This window comes from Paramormyrops kingsleyae, chromosome 2 (genome assembly GCF_048594095.1).
Source record: "Paramormyrops kingsleyae isolate MSU_618 chromosome 2, PKINGS_0.4, whole genome shotgun sequence".
Lineage (NCBI taxonomy): Eukaryota > Metazoa > Chordata > Actinopteri > Osteoglossiformes > Mormyridae > Paramormyrops > Paramormyrops kingsleyae.
Window position 1 is genome coordinate 14910750 of NC_132798.1, and position 13868 is coordinate 14924617.

A 13868-nucleotide genomic window follows, 5' to 3' on the forward strand; every position below is an offset into this window, starting at 1 on the left:
TATTTCTGAAATGCATGTTTTAAGAGTCTTAGGAAATTCATGAAGTTCAACATTAATATTTCGTCCCAGCACTGCTTCTCCTTGTCGTGATTTTCTCCAGAACACAACACGCGATTTATCATTTGCAGGCAGGGGTTTCATGTGTGAATGGTACATTTCTCTGTCATGTCTGTAATGGCTTAATATCAGGATGTCATTGCATGTACATTTACACACACACGAGATTTATGTCTGCCGATCTGCTCTGTGAGAAACATCTCCGCCTGGCTTTACTGACATTGACAACTTTGTTGAAAGATGAATAGTATTAGTTATCTGTCGGTTCTCTGACAGCATGGCGATGTTCATTAAGATGCAGGGGCCTTTGGGGCTCATGAAGAGCGCAGGCTGCCGACAGCACGTGTCGCACTCATGCACCGAAGGCGAAGCAGACCCATTGATCCAAAAATATACCGCACAGATCAGAAAACATACTGGCTTGGTAAAGGTAATGGGAAGAAAATAACAATATTCAGCAAGAGTTCTAGTGGAATGACAGCTTTTTCCAACCTAGTAACACTGCATGTGATTCTCTGATCAACAAAGACAAGAGGCTCGGCCCATAGGAACCGGTCTGCTGCCGTACCTTTGATCAAGGTCCGAAACAAGAGCTGGGCCAATGAATCATGAAGTTCATAGATTAGTACAGCACAGCAAACTTTACTTGGAGAGTTTCATAGAATACTAGAATAGGCATGCTTTATTTACTCCTTATCCAAGTACGAGTACAGGTACATTGGATTGCTTCTTTTCACATATCCCATCATGCTCTCCTTCAAGACGCACACACATATAGGTGAGAGTGAAGCCATGGGTCTGAGCTCAGGGTCAGGCCACTTATCCAGCACCTCTGAGGCTGTTCAGGGGTTAACAGTCTTGCTTGAGGGCCCAACGGACCTGGCTATTCTGCTGGGGACAGGATGTGAACCAGTGACCTTCTGATCACAGACACTCTGTACCCTCATTTATAATTTATCTCTCTGGGGAAATTGTGTTTTTGCCCATTCTGTCTTGCTCTCCATAACAGGTACAGACACATATACAGATGGGAATGGCTTTGGGGGGCACAGCGCAGGGTCAGCCATCGCCCACCACCCCTGGAGCAGTTGGGGTTTAGGGCCTAACAGCGTCATAACTCTGCTGGCCAGGGGAATCTATGGTAAAAGTATAAAATGTATATAAGAGTCTGCTGTTAGTGGCCAATCTGTGGAGGTGGGGCATGGATTCCCCTAATGCATGTCACCCCCCCGCAGCTATTGCCTATGTCAGCAACCGCCAGCATGCCCCAAATCACCAGCCCCCCCCCCCCGGCACATGAGTCTGGGTAATCTCCCCTCATGAAAAGCCGACACGAAACGGGGAAATTCCTGAATGGGAATTGCACCAGACTGCTTCAGTCATTGAAACTGCACGATGAGAATTTAATTACCAAAGATCTCTTTGCATCTCACTGATGAGAGGATCAGATACTGGGTTCCCTGTCTATAGGCGCAGCATGTTCTGCTTAACTTGGGAAAGGCGATAAGAGTGACGGCGAGTACATTCATCAGCCTTTCATCATCATGCAGCAAGGAAGATAAACAGCACTGTTCGCGTGTACATTTCCTTATTTGGACAGTGTTGGCATAATTAATACAGCTGTCTGTAGCTTCTGCATTCTCAGGGCACTGAAAGAACGCTGTAAAAGTCAAGTAACAATCTTCAGATTGGTTTCGAAAAAAGAAGCACTGCTTCTACCAAATGGATAATTAGGAGAGCCAGTCCCATCAAGTGTGACTGTGTGTGTGTGTGTGTGTGTGTGTGTTGGTTTGCAGCATTTAATAGCATCTGAATGACACAGATGGCTTGACTCTTCCGCCTCCCACAGTCTCCTTTCATCAGGTTTTGCTCTGATAAAAAGTTTACATGCCATAATTAAAAGTGCTTGTTTGTCAGGAACAATCCCCGCCGCCGCATCCTCTCCCCGTGTGAGAGCCGGCACCCCCGTCTCCGAAACGGCGTGGGATCACGTGCATTAATTGCGGCGAACCTGCTTTGCCACTTCTCGCTCTCGCTGCTTTTCAGGTACCTGTTTCTTCTCCTGTGCGCTTCATCCCGAGTTAGAAGTACTTGTTAATAAAGGTTAATTTGCTTTTCCCGTTATCTTAATGATTAGCAGCTTCTGAGCAGTTTCCCTCTTTATTTATTTATCATTTTTTTTATTGCACAGTACAGTTTATTTTTAGTGTTTTATATCTCGCTTACAGAGTGATGATCCTAAAACGTTTCAACAAAACGTTCATATCTTGTCATTTTTTCATTCACAAATGTTCTAAACACTTGATTAGACAAAGATTATTTATATGTTTATGGTGGTGTGTAGCTCAGCAGGTTAAGCCGCTCTGCATGTGATCGGAATGTAGCTGGTTGAAATCTCACAGTTAGCAGTGATGTCACCACTGGGCCCTTGGGACTGTCTGACAGTGCCTCCTCAGTTGTATGTTGCTTTAGATAAAACTTAGTTCTTCCAAATCCAGTCCTTGGGGACCCGCAGCCAGTCCACATTTTTGCTCCCTCCCAGCTCCTGGTAGGAGCCAAAACATGGACTGTCTGTAGGTCCCTGAGGACTGGATTGGAAAACACTGTGCTAAATTACTGTAAGCATGCTTAGAATGATAGTCAACTCTCAGTTGGTTGTATGATTCAGTATTTTCTTTTTAAAGAATTGACTAGTAATTTTCAGAAATGAGGAAATAAATGAAGCATGATAACTAGTCTGTCCTTAGGGTACAGCTACTGGATTTTAATTTCTAATGAGCAGTATTCTAATCCATACCATGATGATTGCTACTTGACTTTCAGATGGGTATTAATTTAGTTGCACCTATGTACAAGCTGTGCTAAATCTGTTCTAATCCAAACCATATGGATTACTGTGGCCAACCTGAAGATTACAGCTAGCAAGCTCTTAATGTGATTCAGGATACTGAAAACCTCACTCGCTACCAGTGTAGGTAACTTCCCATTGGCTAGAGCATTCGTACTGTGCTGGCTGGGGAGGAGTGCCGATTGTTCCCATTGGCTAGAGCATTCATACTGTGCTGGCTGGGGAAGAGTGCCGATTGCTCCCAATGGCTAGGGGATTCGTACTGTGCCGGCTGGGGAGGAGTGCCGATTGCTCCCAATGGCTAGGGGATTCGTACTGTGCCGGCTGGGGAGGAGTGCCGATTGCTCCCATTGGCTAGAGCATTCGTACTGTGCTGGCTGGGGAGGAGTGCTGATTGCTCCCATTGGCTAGGGCATTCGTACTGGGTCGCCTGGGGAGGAGTGCCGATTGTTCCCATTGGCTAGAGCATTCATACTGTGCTGGCTGGGGAAGAGTGCCGATTGCTCCCAATGGCTAGGGGATTCGTACTGTGCCGGCTGGGGAGGAGTGCCGATTGCTCCCAATGGCTAGGGGATTCGTACTGTGCCGGCTGGGGAGGAGTGCCGATTGCTCCCATTGGCTAGAGCATTCGTACTGTGCTGGCTGGGGAGGAGTGCTGATTGCTCCCATTGGCTAGGGCATTCGTACTGGGTCGCCTGGGGAGGAGTGCAGATTGCCCCCATTGGCTAGGGGATTCGTACTGTGCCGGCTGGGGAGGAGTGCCGATTGCTCCCATTGGCTAGAGCATTCGTACTGTGCTGGCTGGGGAGGAGTGCTGATTGCTCCCATTGGCTAGGGCATTCGTACTGGGTCGCCTGGGGAGGAGTGCAGATTGCCCCCATTGGCTAGGGGATTCGTACTGTGTCGGCTGGGGAGGAGTGCCGATTGCTCCCATTGGCTAGGGGATTCGTACTGTGCTGGCTGGGGAGGAGTGCCGATTGTTTCCATTGGCTAGGGCATTCGTACTGTGCTGGCTGGGGAGGAGTGCCGATTGCTCCCATTGGCTAGGGCATTCGTACTGTGCTGGCTGGGGAGGAGTGCTGATTGCTCCCATTGGCTAGGGCATTCGTACTGTGTCGGCTGGGGAGGAGTGCAGATTGCCCCCATTGGCTAGGGGATTCGTACTGTGTCGGCTGGGGAGGAGTGCCGATTGTTTCAATTGGCTAGGGCATTCGTACTGTGCTGGCTGGGGAGGAGTGCCGATTGCTCCCATTGTCTAGGGCATTCGTACTGTGCTGGCTGGGGAGGAGTGCCGATTGCTCCCATTGGCTAGGGCATTCGTACTGTGCTGGCTGGGGAGGAGTGCAGATTGCCCCCATTGGCTAGGGCATTCGTACTGTGCTGGCTGGGGAGGAGTGCCGATTGCTTTGCCTACGACACAATGAGCAGAAAACTGAGGTAGGTTTCATAGACTTTGTTTTTTAGGATTTTAGTGCTGGTTTAGAGTTTATTTTTAGAATTGCTTTAGGGATTGTTCAGGTAACCGACAAAGATGGTTTAAAACTGAATCATTGTTTAAAATGATAAGAAAACGTTCCATCCATCCATTTTCTGTAACCCCTGTCTATCCCGGAGGATACGGGAGTAAGACCGGGAGCAGCCCAGGGTGGGGCGCCATCCCATCCCTGGGCACACTCACACACCATTCACTCACACATGCGTACCCATGGGCAATTTGGCCACTCCAGTTAAGCTCAGCTTGTTTTTGGACTGTTTGGGGAACCCAAAGTACCTGGAGGAAACCCCATGACAACATGGGGAGAAAATGCAAACTCTGCACACATGGAGCCATGGCAGAGACTCAAACGCAGGTCCCAGGGGTGTGAGGCAACAGTGCTAATCACTGCACTGCTAAGAAAACATTCATCTGAGATATTTTACCAAATCTCCATCGTGCACAGAACGACATCACCAACCTGTCCTGTGTGGGGCATTCATTTTACTGCTGTAATTAGCACAGACAGTTACACATCTCTACTTCCCCATAACCTCCCCCCCTCCCGTAGAGATCCAGGTTCCAGCTGCTATGAGGGACGGCTATTGAAACAGGTGGCCTGATCAACATATGACAAATCTGAGGAGGAGGAGCAGAAGGCATGTGACGAGGGGAAATCATGTAACCCTCTGAACACACCCTGTATATTATACAGCTCTGAACCTCACACTGCTGTGTACATTAACACATACCATTATGTACCTCACACTGCTGTGTACATTAATACATACTGTTATTGTACCCCTCACTGCTGTGTATATTAATACATACTGTTTTGTACCTCACACTGCAGTGTACATTAATACATAATTTTATTGTACCCCTCACTGCCCTGTACCACTACTCAATACTGTGTACATTAATACATATCATTATGTACCCCACACTGCTGTGTACATTAATACATATCATTATGTACCCCACACTGCTGTGTACATTAATACATACAATTATGTTCCCCACACTACTTTGTACATTAATACAAACTGTTATGTACCTCACATTACTGCGAACATTAATAAATATCGTTATGGACCCCACAATGCTGCGTACATTAATACATTTTGTTATGTACCTCACACTACTAGGTACATTAATACATACTATTATGTACCTCACATTACTGTGTACACTAATACATACAGTTATCGTACCCCTCACTGCTCTGTACCTCACACTACCGTGTACATTAATACATAACGTTATGTATCCCACACTACTGTGTACATTAATATGTACTGTTATGTACCTCATTACATTAGATATATTGTTTACCTTACAATGCTATGTATACTGCCCCCAAAATCAAATCCCATAAATGTGTTTCTGAATTCATATTCTTCTTCAATGTGTTCAATTCCTCTCTTTTCATCTGTTTATTGTAGCAGGAAACTACACCATGTGTTCCTTATGCCATTCTATATCCCCCTGCTGTGACGGGCATTTTCACGTTTGGTTTATCTGCTTCCACAAACAGCTGTCAATTCCTCCATGTTTACAGAGCAGTGTCCAGACTCATCTTTGTCTTATCATAGCACTAAAGAGTCATGGAAAACAAAGGATTATAAAGTGGAACAAACTATCAGAAAATACAAATTTCATTTTTTAACACTGAACAGTTTTATTCACAGAAACTGAGGATATTGACACCCTCTAACATCAGAAAATTTTGATAATTCACAGACCAAGGCAAGTTTACTCTCCATCCACAGAACACAAAACTGATGTTTCTCCTGGTTTGTGTCATTATTGATCATTTTAAAGACCCTTAGTCTGTGTACAAATCACATGTAACCAATAACTGCCAAATCAGATCGATCAGAATTATTCATGGCTCTCAGCTGGAAAATCGCCCGTCCCTTTAACATCAAAGCAAGGGAGGAGATCAATATCATCCTCCCTCAGTGGACTCCAGGTTAGTGATGTGTTCTAAACTGAACAGCATGTATGCTCATCAGCAAATAAACACCTGCAGTGCCTATCAGCTTCCACGGTGAGGACACGTTTTTTTGGTTTCCACAGTGATCCTGTGTTTACGCTAAATTTGATAAGCCGGTGTTTTCACCCAAATTGGCATACATTTTTGAGAAGTATGGTCAGAGAGGCCGTGGAGGAATTACGTGTTAAGGGCCTTGCTCAGGGTTCCCACAGTGAGATCATCTCATTTTCTTTGGGATTTGAACCAACAACCTTCTGATTACAAACAATGCACCCCACACACTGCCCTGATATTATACTCACCTGCTGTACTTCCCCCAGATGCATCTGCAGGTCAGTTTGGATATGAGCCTCAGTCAGAGTAATAAGTTGAAACACTTGGAGTCCTTTGACACTCGTGCCAAAAGGCTGCAGAGGACAGTTTGGATGGGCATGGGAACCGGGGCTTATTGGTGATTAAACAAAAGGTTCAGGGGTCACGAGTTAAAGTTTCTACGTGTTACTCAACGTTGTATCATGTTGTATCACATTCTCTGTGTGCCTCGCACAACTCCAGTTTCTACTGTAACCTCTATCTCCCACATGAAAATTATATTTGCTGTTCCACTGTTTAAAAATAAATCAAAGAAGCTATTCTTGGAGGTAAACAGTCAAGCCCACCTCATAAAAACCTCCAGACTAATGTTGACGTACTCTATAATTTTCATTCATGAAGACGGTGGTGAGGATGCTGAGAGATATAAATGAAATTTATCTAGAGCTCCTAAAGATGTGCCCCCCACCTCCGAAAGCAATGTCATAGAATACTTCATTGTGATATTTCGATCTGACTCGTTTAATTTCCCCATCAGATAAGCTGCATTGCCATCTATCACCCACGTAGTCCAAGCTATAATAAATTCATTGGAATTTGTTTTGGTCCAGGAACTAATTACTAATCCGCTTTAAATAGCCCGAAGAGCCATGAGCCCTGGGCTCCGGAGGAGTGCACTGCGGAAGAGGAGAAGTGCTCGTAGCCGACCGGGGAGGAGCCAGAGCCTCACGAATAACGGTACTGCAACCCTCCCTCGCCGAGACTCTCTCTCTCTCCTTCCCTCTCCCTCCCCCTATCTCTCTCTCTCCTCCTCTCGTCCCTTCCGTCTCCCTCTCAGGTAATTTACTTCCAGACAACGGGCGACTGGCTGCCGATGCTGTCGGTGTAGTCGCTCCTCTCCTTAGGGCTGCCTCCTCTTCTCTGCGCACAGCGCCTGCGGAGCCGTCAAGACGCGCTCTTTGGAGAGCCAGCGCTGGATCACCGTCCCCGACAAGACGGGGGACGTCACAGCTCAGCTGCTCCCCCAAGCCATGGGATTCCTCTTAAAATCTTCGATCTGACACCCCATTACGCCTTTCCATTTTTCCCCCAGTCGACATCATTGTCAGTTGAATATAACTTCTCTGTGTTGATTTTCTTGCGCTCGAAACATGGAGGTGAAGATCTTGCATGATGTTAATGCCCCCAGCTGAGCAGAATGCACCGTCTGTGAGGCGTCGCTTCTCCCTCACTCTTACAGGGACCCGCGTCTCAAACGCAGAAGCGGGGATCCGGTCATCGCTCCACATCTGATCTTCATTTTGCTCCTGGTTCGAATTGGGATCGGATTAGTTCGGGCTGGATGCCGACGGAGAGACGCCGTTTACATATCCGGATGAGTTTGACGCGCACGGGGATTTTCAACAGGGTTACCGGCGATCCTCGCTGTTACATCTGAAAGCGGCTGCATTTAAGGAGAAAAAACACACACCACGGGCGAAACGGCAGCGGAGGAGACCCAGCGCTCTTTTTCGGACCCATATTCTCGGCTGCCAACCATTCACGGGATTTAAAACTAACGACCGTACGCAAGCACTGCAGTTTATACTCCGAGATTTATATAAAAAAACAGCGTCAAACTGCAGGAGACATGAAAGTTTTCCCGGTAGTGTGGTTTCTGGTCGTATCCTGGAGTCTGAGATGGAGATCCGCGCTGTCCGACTCCATCATACATATCGGTAAGTCGCATTTTTTCATCGCGCATCGCCGGTGATAGTTTTAATGGGACGCGCTTGGCTCCGGAGCGGTGCGCGTCCCCTTCCGGGCGCATTGACATCGGTACGCATCTATTCGCAAAGTACGCTTGTCTACAATGAAGACGCCTATATACATCTCTGTTTCCAATGCCGTTTAAAAATACTTTAAACACTGAAACTCTGTATGAAATGGGGGCTGCGAACTACATGGGGTTTCATTTGTATTGCAAACAACAGAATGACACGATTTATTAATTATAAGATAATTTAAGCCATAAGATACTCATCATCGTGACTCAAAATATTAACAAGGTCACATCGCAGAACAGTCCGACTTGTGGATGCCTTTTCCATTTCTGGGGGGTGACGGGGGCTCATTCCCCGCTCGCCGTGCTGGTGAAATCCCTCCGTGTCTCCTGGCTTCGTTCCGTCGTTACTTTGCCATCTGTCCGGTGGGGGCCCACGTTCCTCCGCGGTGCGCCTGTAGGGTGGAAACAGGTGGTCTCGACGCCGTGCGATTCGTTCCGATTGCCGGGGGAGGGTGCGGAGCTTCGCCCAGGGGGAGCGCCGTTGGTGAAATTCCCCCTGACGCCCCCAGTAAGTAATGGCAATAAGCGGATCCACATTACAGGGTTTTTTTTTCTTTTGCTATTGCGAATGTGAAACACGTCCGCTGTGTTTTTTTTTTTTTTCATTTTGGGGGGGTGGATGTCTCCCAATATCCTTTTAAGTTTTTTCCCCCCCCCGAAGATCATGAGCCTCAGGGGGCGATCTTACATCGAGCCTGGACTATCCGCCGTCTATGCGCTCGGGCTGCTGCGGAGCGGCCGCGCTGAACGGGGGCGGAAGCGAGATGGGGGACAGAGTCCCAAATGGGTCAAGGCGTAAAGTACCGCGGAGGGGGGAGGTATGCGGACAAAACGGACACTTGATCCCTGTGAAAAGCCGCCCGCATTAACACGCTCAGGCCTGCACTCGGTAATACGCAGGCAATTATATTACGCGTTACAGCCCACGGACCCTAATTATGTTCTTGACTTGCCTTAATTGCTTTTTATGATTTTATGTTTTTGTTTTGCTTGATTTTACTTTGACTGTGCGCAATCAACCCGGCTCTCAGCAACAACGGGGATTTGCAATTTCAACCCGATGCTGGGCTGTGATTACATTAAGTGCGGTATATTCGTCATTAAATCAAGCCCCGCAAATGGCAACAAACTCAGGTTGTTCAACATAATGTTGTGATGTTGGTTTATTTGTCGAACGGCAAATCCCTCACATGGATTAGTATAAAACATAGTGTTCAGTGGGGATTAACCCACCTGTGCGGTGAAACATGACAGGTCTTGGCCCCTCTGTTGTGCTTTTCGAGGCTGATCGCGAAACCCCACTGAAGGCAACACTTATCACGAGGGATCGGGGATCATAAAATAAAACACGGCTTTAAACTGGCCACATAGAGAGACCGCTTTCAGACGCAACCGCACACTGCTGACTGGGACCAAAAGTGTGTGATTTAAGAAACAGGCAAGTATTATAAGAAACTCCGCGTTGCAGGCGGCGGTGTACACAACGAAGGCGGCGTGCTGGTGTAAATCAAAATTTTACTAAATGGCCTAATTCTTCATAATAATAAAAACATAAGAAGCTGTCAAATGACGTGCTATAAACGATTTCCCCCTGGGCGATTAATTCCTGTTGATGGTTCGTTTTACACGGCTCTGTTTTCTTAGTATTTGGTTTAAATCAATATCCCATTTCCTCCGCCAGTCGCTTTCATTCCTTTAACACCCAGATCACTTATGTAAGGCGTTGCATTTTAAGTTTCTTTTTTCAATCCCCTCCAAGTCAGCGTTATTTTGCACTTGCTGTCGTCCACGAGCAGACACGTTTTAATACATAGCTTAAAACAATAAAACGAAGCCGTGCATATTACATAAAAAATATTTAAATAATTAAGCATGGTGTCATTATTATGGAGTCTGTATGTACCAAACCGAGCCAAGTATGACCGAAGCCTAGGTTTTTTGGGGAAGCGGGGGAGACGGGTTTACCCCCGGAGCCGCCGGATGATCAGCATGCTGGGCGGAGAGTCCGGGCGCCGTGCGCGGAATGGCGATGCCGGGCCGCTTTATGAAGCCGTCCACATAGTCATTGTGATTTATGTAGCTGGGAAGCCCCCCCCAAAGAACCCGATCTCATCTAAGCCGCCGTTTTGTACACACACCAGTAGGTGCCAGGATATTTGCCACTTGCCCCATTTAGAGCTTATCTCGCCTCTTCCCTAAAAGAGATTTGCGATACTCGCTTACTGCCGGTCTTTTTTTTCTACTGGGTGTTTTTCCCCACTTCTATGCGGATGTTAATGGGTTGGGCGTTTGAGAAAACGAGGGATGCTATATACGTTTTTGGTGCTTTCATTGGAGTCACTGCCCCCCGCCCCAGCTTTAAACAAACCACAGTCCTTAGTACTGAAGTATGATTAATGCCGTATCCATTATTTGTGTGTGGTTTGACCTGAGTACCGTACCTATCCAGTGAATAAAGTATTCACTATTAGGATGGGTGCTTTTGTCGATGCACAAAGGTTCATTTGACAGAATTAGCATCTCTTTTGTGTCATCAGCACTGTCATGTTAATTGTCCAGCTGAATGTGGGATTTGCACAGTGTGTATGAATTGTCTGGTGTCCCTGGATGCTTTGAAGCCTGTTACGTAGCGTCCAGGATTACTTCCCCCCTCCTCCTCCCAGAATGGTGTATCTGAAGGTTAAAAAGAAGGTTACCTCACGGATTCGTCTCTCAGCTGGGGCACATGTACCGGTCTTGTAGTTGTTGGGTAATTTCGGTGCTGTCTGTAGAGCCTCAGTGTTGGAAGCGACAGGATAACCCCTGTATCACCGTGCTGGAGGTGGCGGTTTGGGCCAAGAAGAAACAGCGTGTGTGTGGAATTTAGCCTGGTATGGTGTAGACTAGACAGATTGATGGTTCTGTGTAAGTGTGTGTGTGTGTGTGTGTGTGTGTGTGTGTGTGTGTGGGGTCTGACCTGATGCTCATGTGGATTCGATCACATCGATGCTTCTGTATATGTGTGTCGTTTCCTGACCTGTGACGGCTGAAGGTAGAGACCTTGGAGTTGGAGCCGTGAGACCAGCAGGGTGTTTATCAGGAGAATAAATAAAAGTTTGAATGACAAGTGGCTTCTGTGAAGACTGCGGACATTCGGATATAAAATATCAGAGGGAACTCAGAGGGTATCATGTTTAGAGGCTCCTTTGAATGGAAAACCTGATTCATCCCTAAACCTCCATCTCCCTACTATCTCGCGGGCAGGTGTGATTTAGTTGAGACGCTCCACAAAAGGAGTGTTAGCTCCTGTGAAACATATACCGGCAGATCAGATGGGGGCGTAATTTTGGCAGAGCCCGTCTTGGACAGAAGCGCAGTCCATATGGCCCCCCCGTCATTGCTCGGAGATTATAGAAGCATCCCACAATCCCCCGTTCTCCCTCCCAGCATGCCGCCGAGTAGCGAGCCTCACCGTGCGGTCACATGTGGGATGTGCGGGTGAACACGCGTGTGAATGTCAGAGTGTTGCCCTTCCATCTTCATTTTCGCTCTGACAACACTGGCATTCCTCCATTGTGGAGTTTAGTGATGCTGTTTCTGCAAACAGTTTGATTTGGGGCAGGAATTAGGCATGAATGTTTTTACAGAAGTGGGCTATTTAAAAATACTGTATTGCATCCCAACTGGTCCAGGCCTCAGGGGACATTTTAGCGGGGGTGAACATTTGCTTTGACCCACAAAAAAAAAATATTCGCAAGCATGTTAGATCTCGTTCGATGGTTTGGTGCCCCATCCTAGGTATTGCCTGCCTTCTGTCAATGGCTTCAGGGATAAGCTCCACACCACCGCGACCCTGCATGGGATAAGTGGTTACAGAACATGGATGGATGGATGATGGATGGAGGTAGGACCAGAACCCAACACACTGACTCCTCTAATGATTCACGGGTAGCTGGAGAAATAGCAGGTGCCTGATATCTGTATCAGAGGCGGTTCAGTGAAATTCTGGGCTGGTAAGAGCTAAAAATTGTAAACGTGCTACATTTGCCTTCACAGATGTATAAAAGATGACATGTTTGAAAAGATATATGCCGCTTAGAGTGACAGGTATCTTCAAAGTGAGTAAATAGTATTTCTTTGGTTAAGAATGCTAGCTCGACTGAAAAAAGAGGGAAAGTCTCGGTTCCTTGCTGGTGTCTGTTTTAATCTGTGCAGCGTTTGGAGGGATCAGCCTGGAAGTGCGGCATCTGCAGCGTTCCTTCCCTTTTCCGTGGTTAGAGTGACACACCGCCGGCAGCCTCCCGTTATCCCGTTCCCTCTGATTTGCGACTGTCACAGGAAACAGAAATGGCTCTCTACTGCAGAAAGTCTCCCGTTTGTTTTCTTCTTTCGTGACAACGGTGATTGTTTCAAGTACGCTTCGCATTCCGACCTCACTGGCTGTTTCTCGGCTGATGTTAACTGCGTGCTCGCCAGTGCAGTGGCGTGAGGCGTCGTGCCCCTTCTGCTCCTGCGTGACTCGTGGCGGCCGAGTCCTCCGCCTGTGATTCCTGAATGACTCCCTTTTCTCCGAATCTTGGTCAGCTCTCAGGTCTGTAGGAAGCCTCTTCTGGGTCAGATGTACCCTGAGGTGCCTGCTAAACTAAGGAGGCATGCTATCGGAGTCGAGGGTTACAAGGATGGAGGAAGAGCACCCTGCGGTGAACAGTGCACCCTTTAGCGCGTAGGTCCAGCACGGGGAGGAGCACTCTTCTGCACACTCATGGAATTGGTGAATGTTGCACTACTGTCTTGGGAAGGTAGATGAAAAGTGAGGATGGAAGTGAGAAGAATACCCGCTTCTCTGTCCTCCGTGGAATGTGAGAATGTGCATGGAATGTGAGGAGGACATGGACTCAGACGCGGAAAGGTCTCCTGTTCATTTAGTGAACGAGGTCCCGACTGAGCTCGACGCCACGCACATGCCAATCAGGTCCCACCGCCAGTGGAGGTATCTACAGCATCACCTTGTTTTATTTACCATACTGGTGCTTGTAGAGGAAGCTTCTCCCTGGCTGCCCGGGAGCAGCGCGTGACCCCGGAATGGCCGCGCAGATGGCAGGAGCGGCTGCGGATGCTGACCGGACTTGGCCTGAGTGGGTCTTGAATGGGGAAAACTGGCCAGGATGCACCCAGGGTTACGCATCAATAATAGTGACCCAGGGTAAACGTGAGGCTAGGAGCCGTGGTCATGTTCGGACTGCTGTACCTTCAGACCTCTGCTTGTTCGGCTCCCTGTTTGCACAGCGCCTCCTCACCGGCCCCTAATTACTCTCTGTGTGGCTGCTGTGCCCGATACCGTAGATCACTCCATCCTTTCCTATCAGGAAGATCT

General features: G+C 47.6%; 1 protein-coding gene across 2 annotated transcripts in view; it reads left to right on the forward strand.

Annotated features, from left to right (window-relative positions):
* Positions 1-7453: 7453 nt before the first annotated feature.
* Positions 7454-13868, forward strand: part of grid2 (glutamate receptor, ionotropic, delta 2) — a 312014-nt gene continuing 305599 nt past the window's right edge. The window contains exon 1 of one of the 2 annotated variants that reach the window (XM_023836747.2): positions 7454-8408. In XM_023836747.2, the coding sequence (XP_023692515.1) occupies positions 8321-8408 (88 nt within the window). In that variant the 5' untranslated portion in view covers positions 7454-8320. Of the gene's footprint in view, positions 8409-8975; positions 9024-13868 lie in introns of those variants that run through there. The other variant, XM_072706413.1, reaches the window with a different exon arrangement.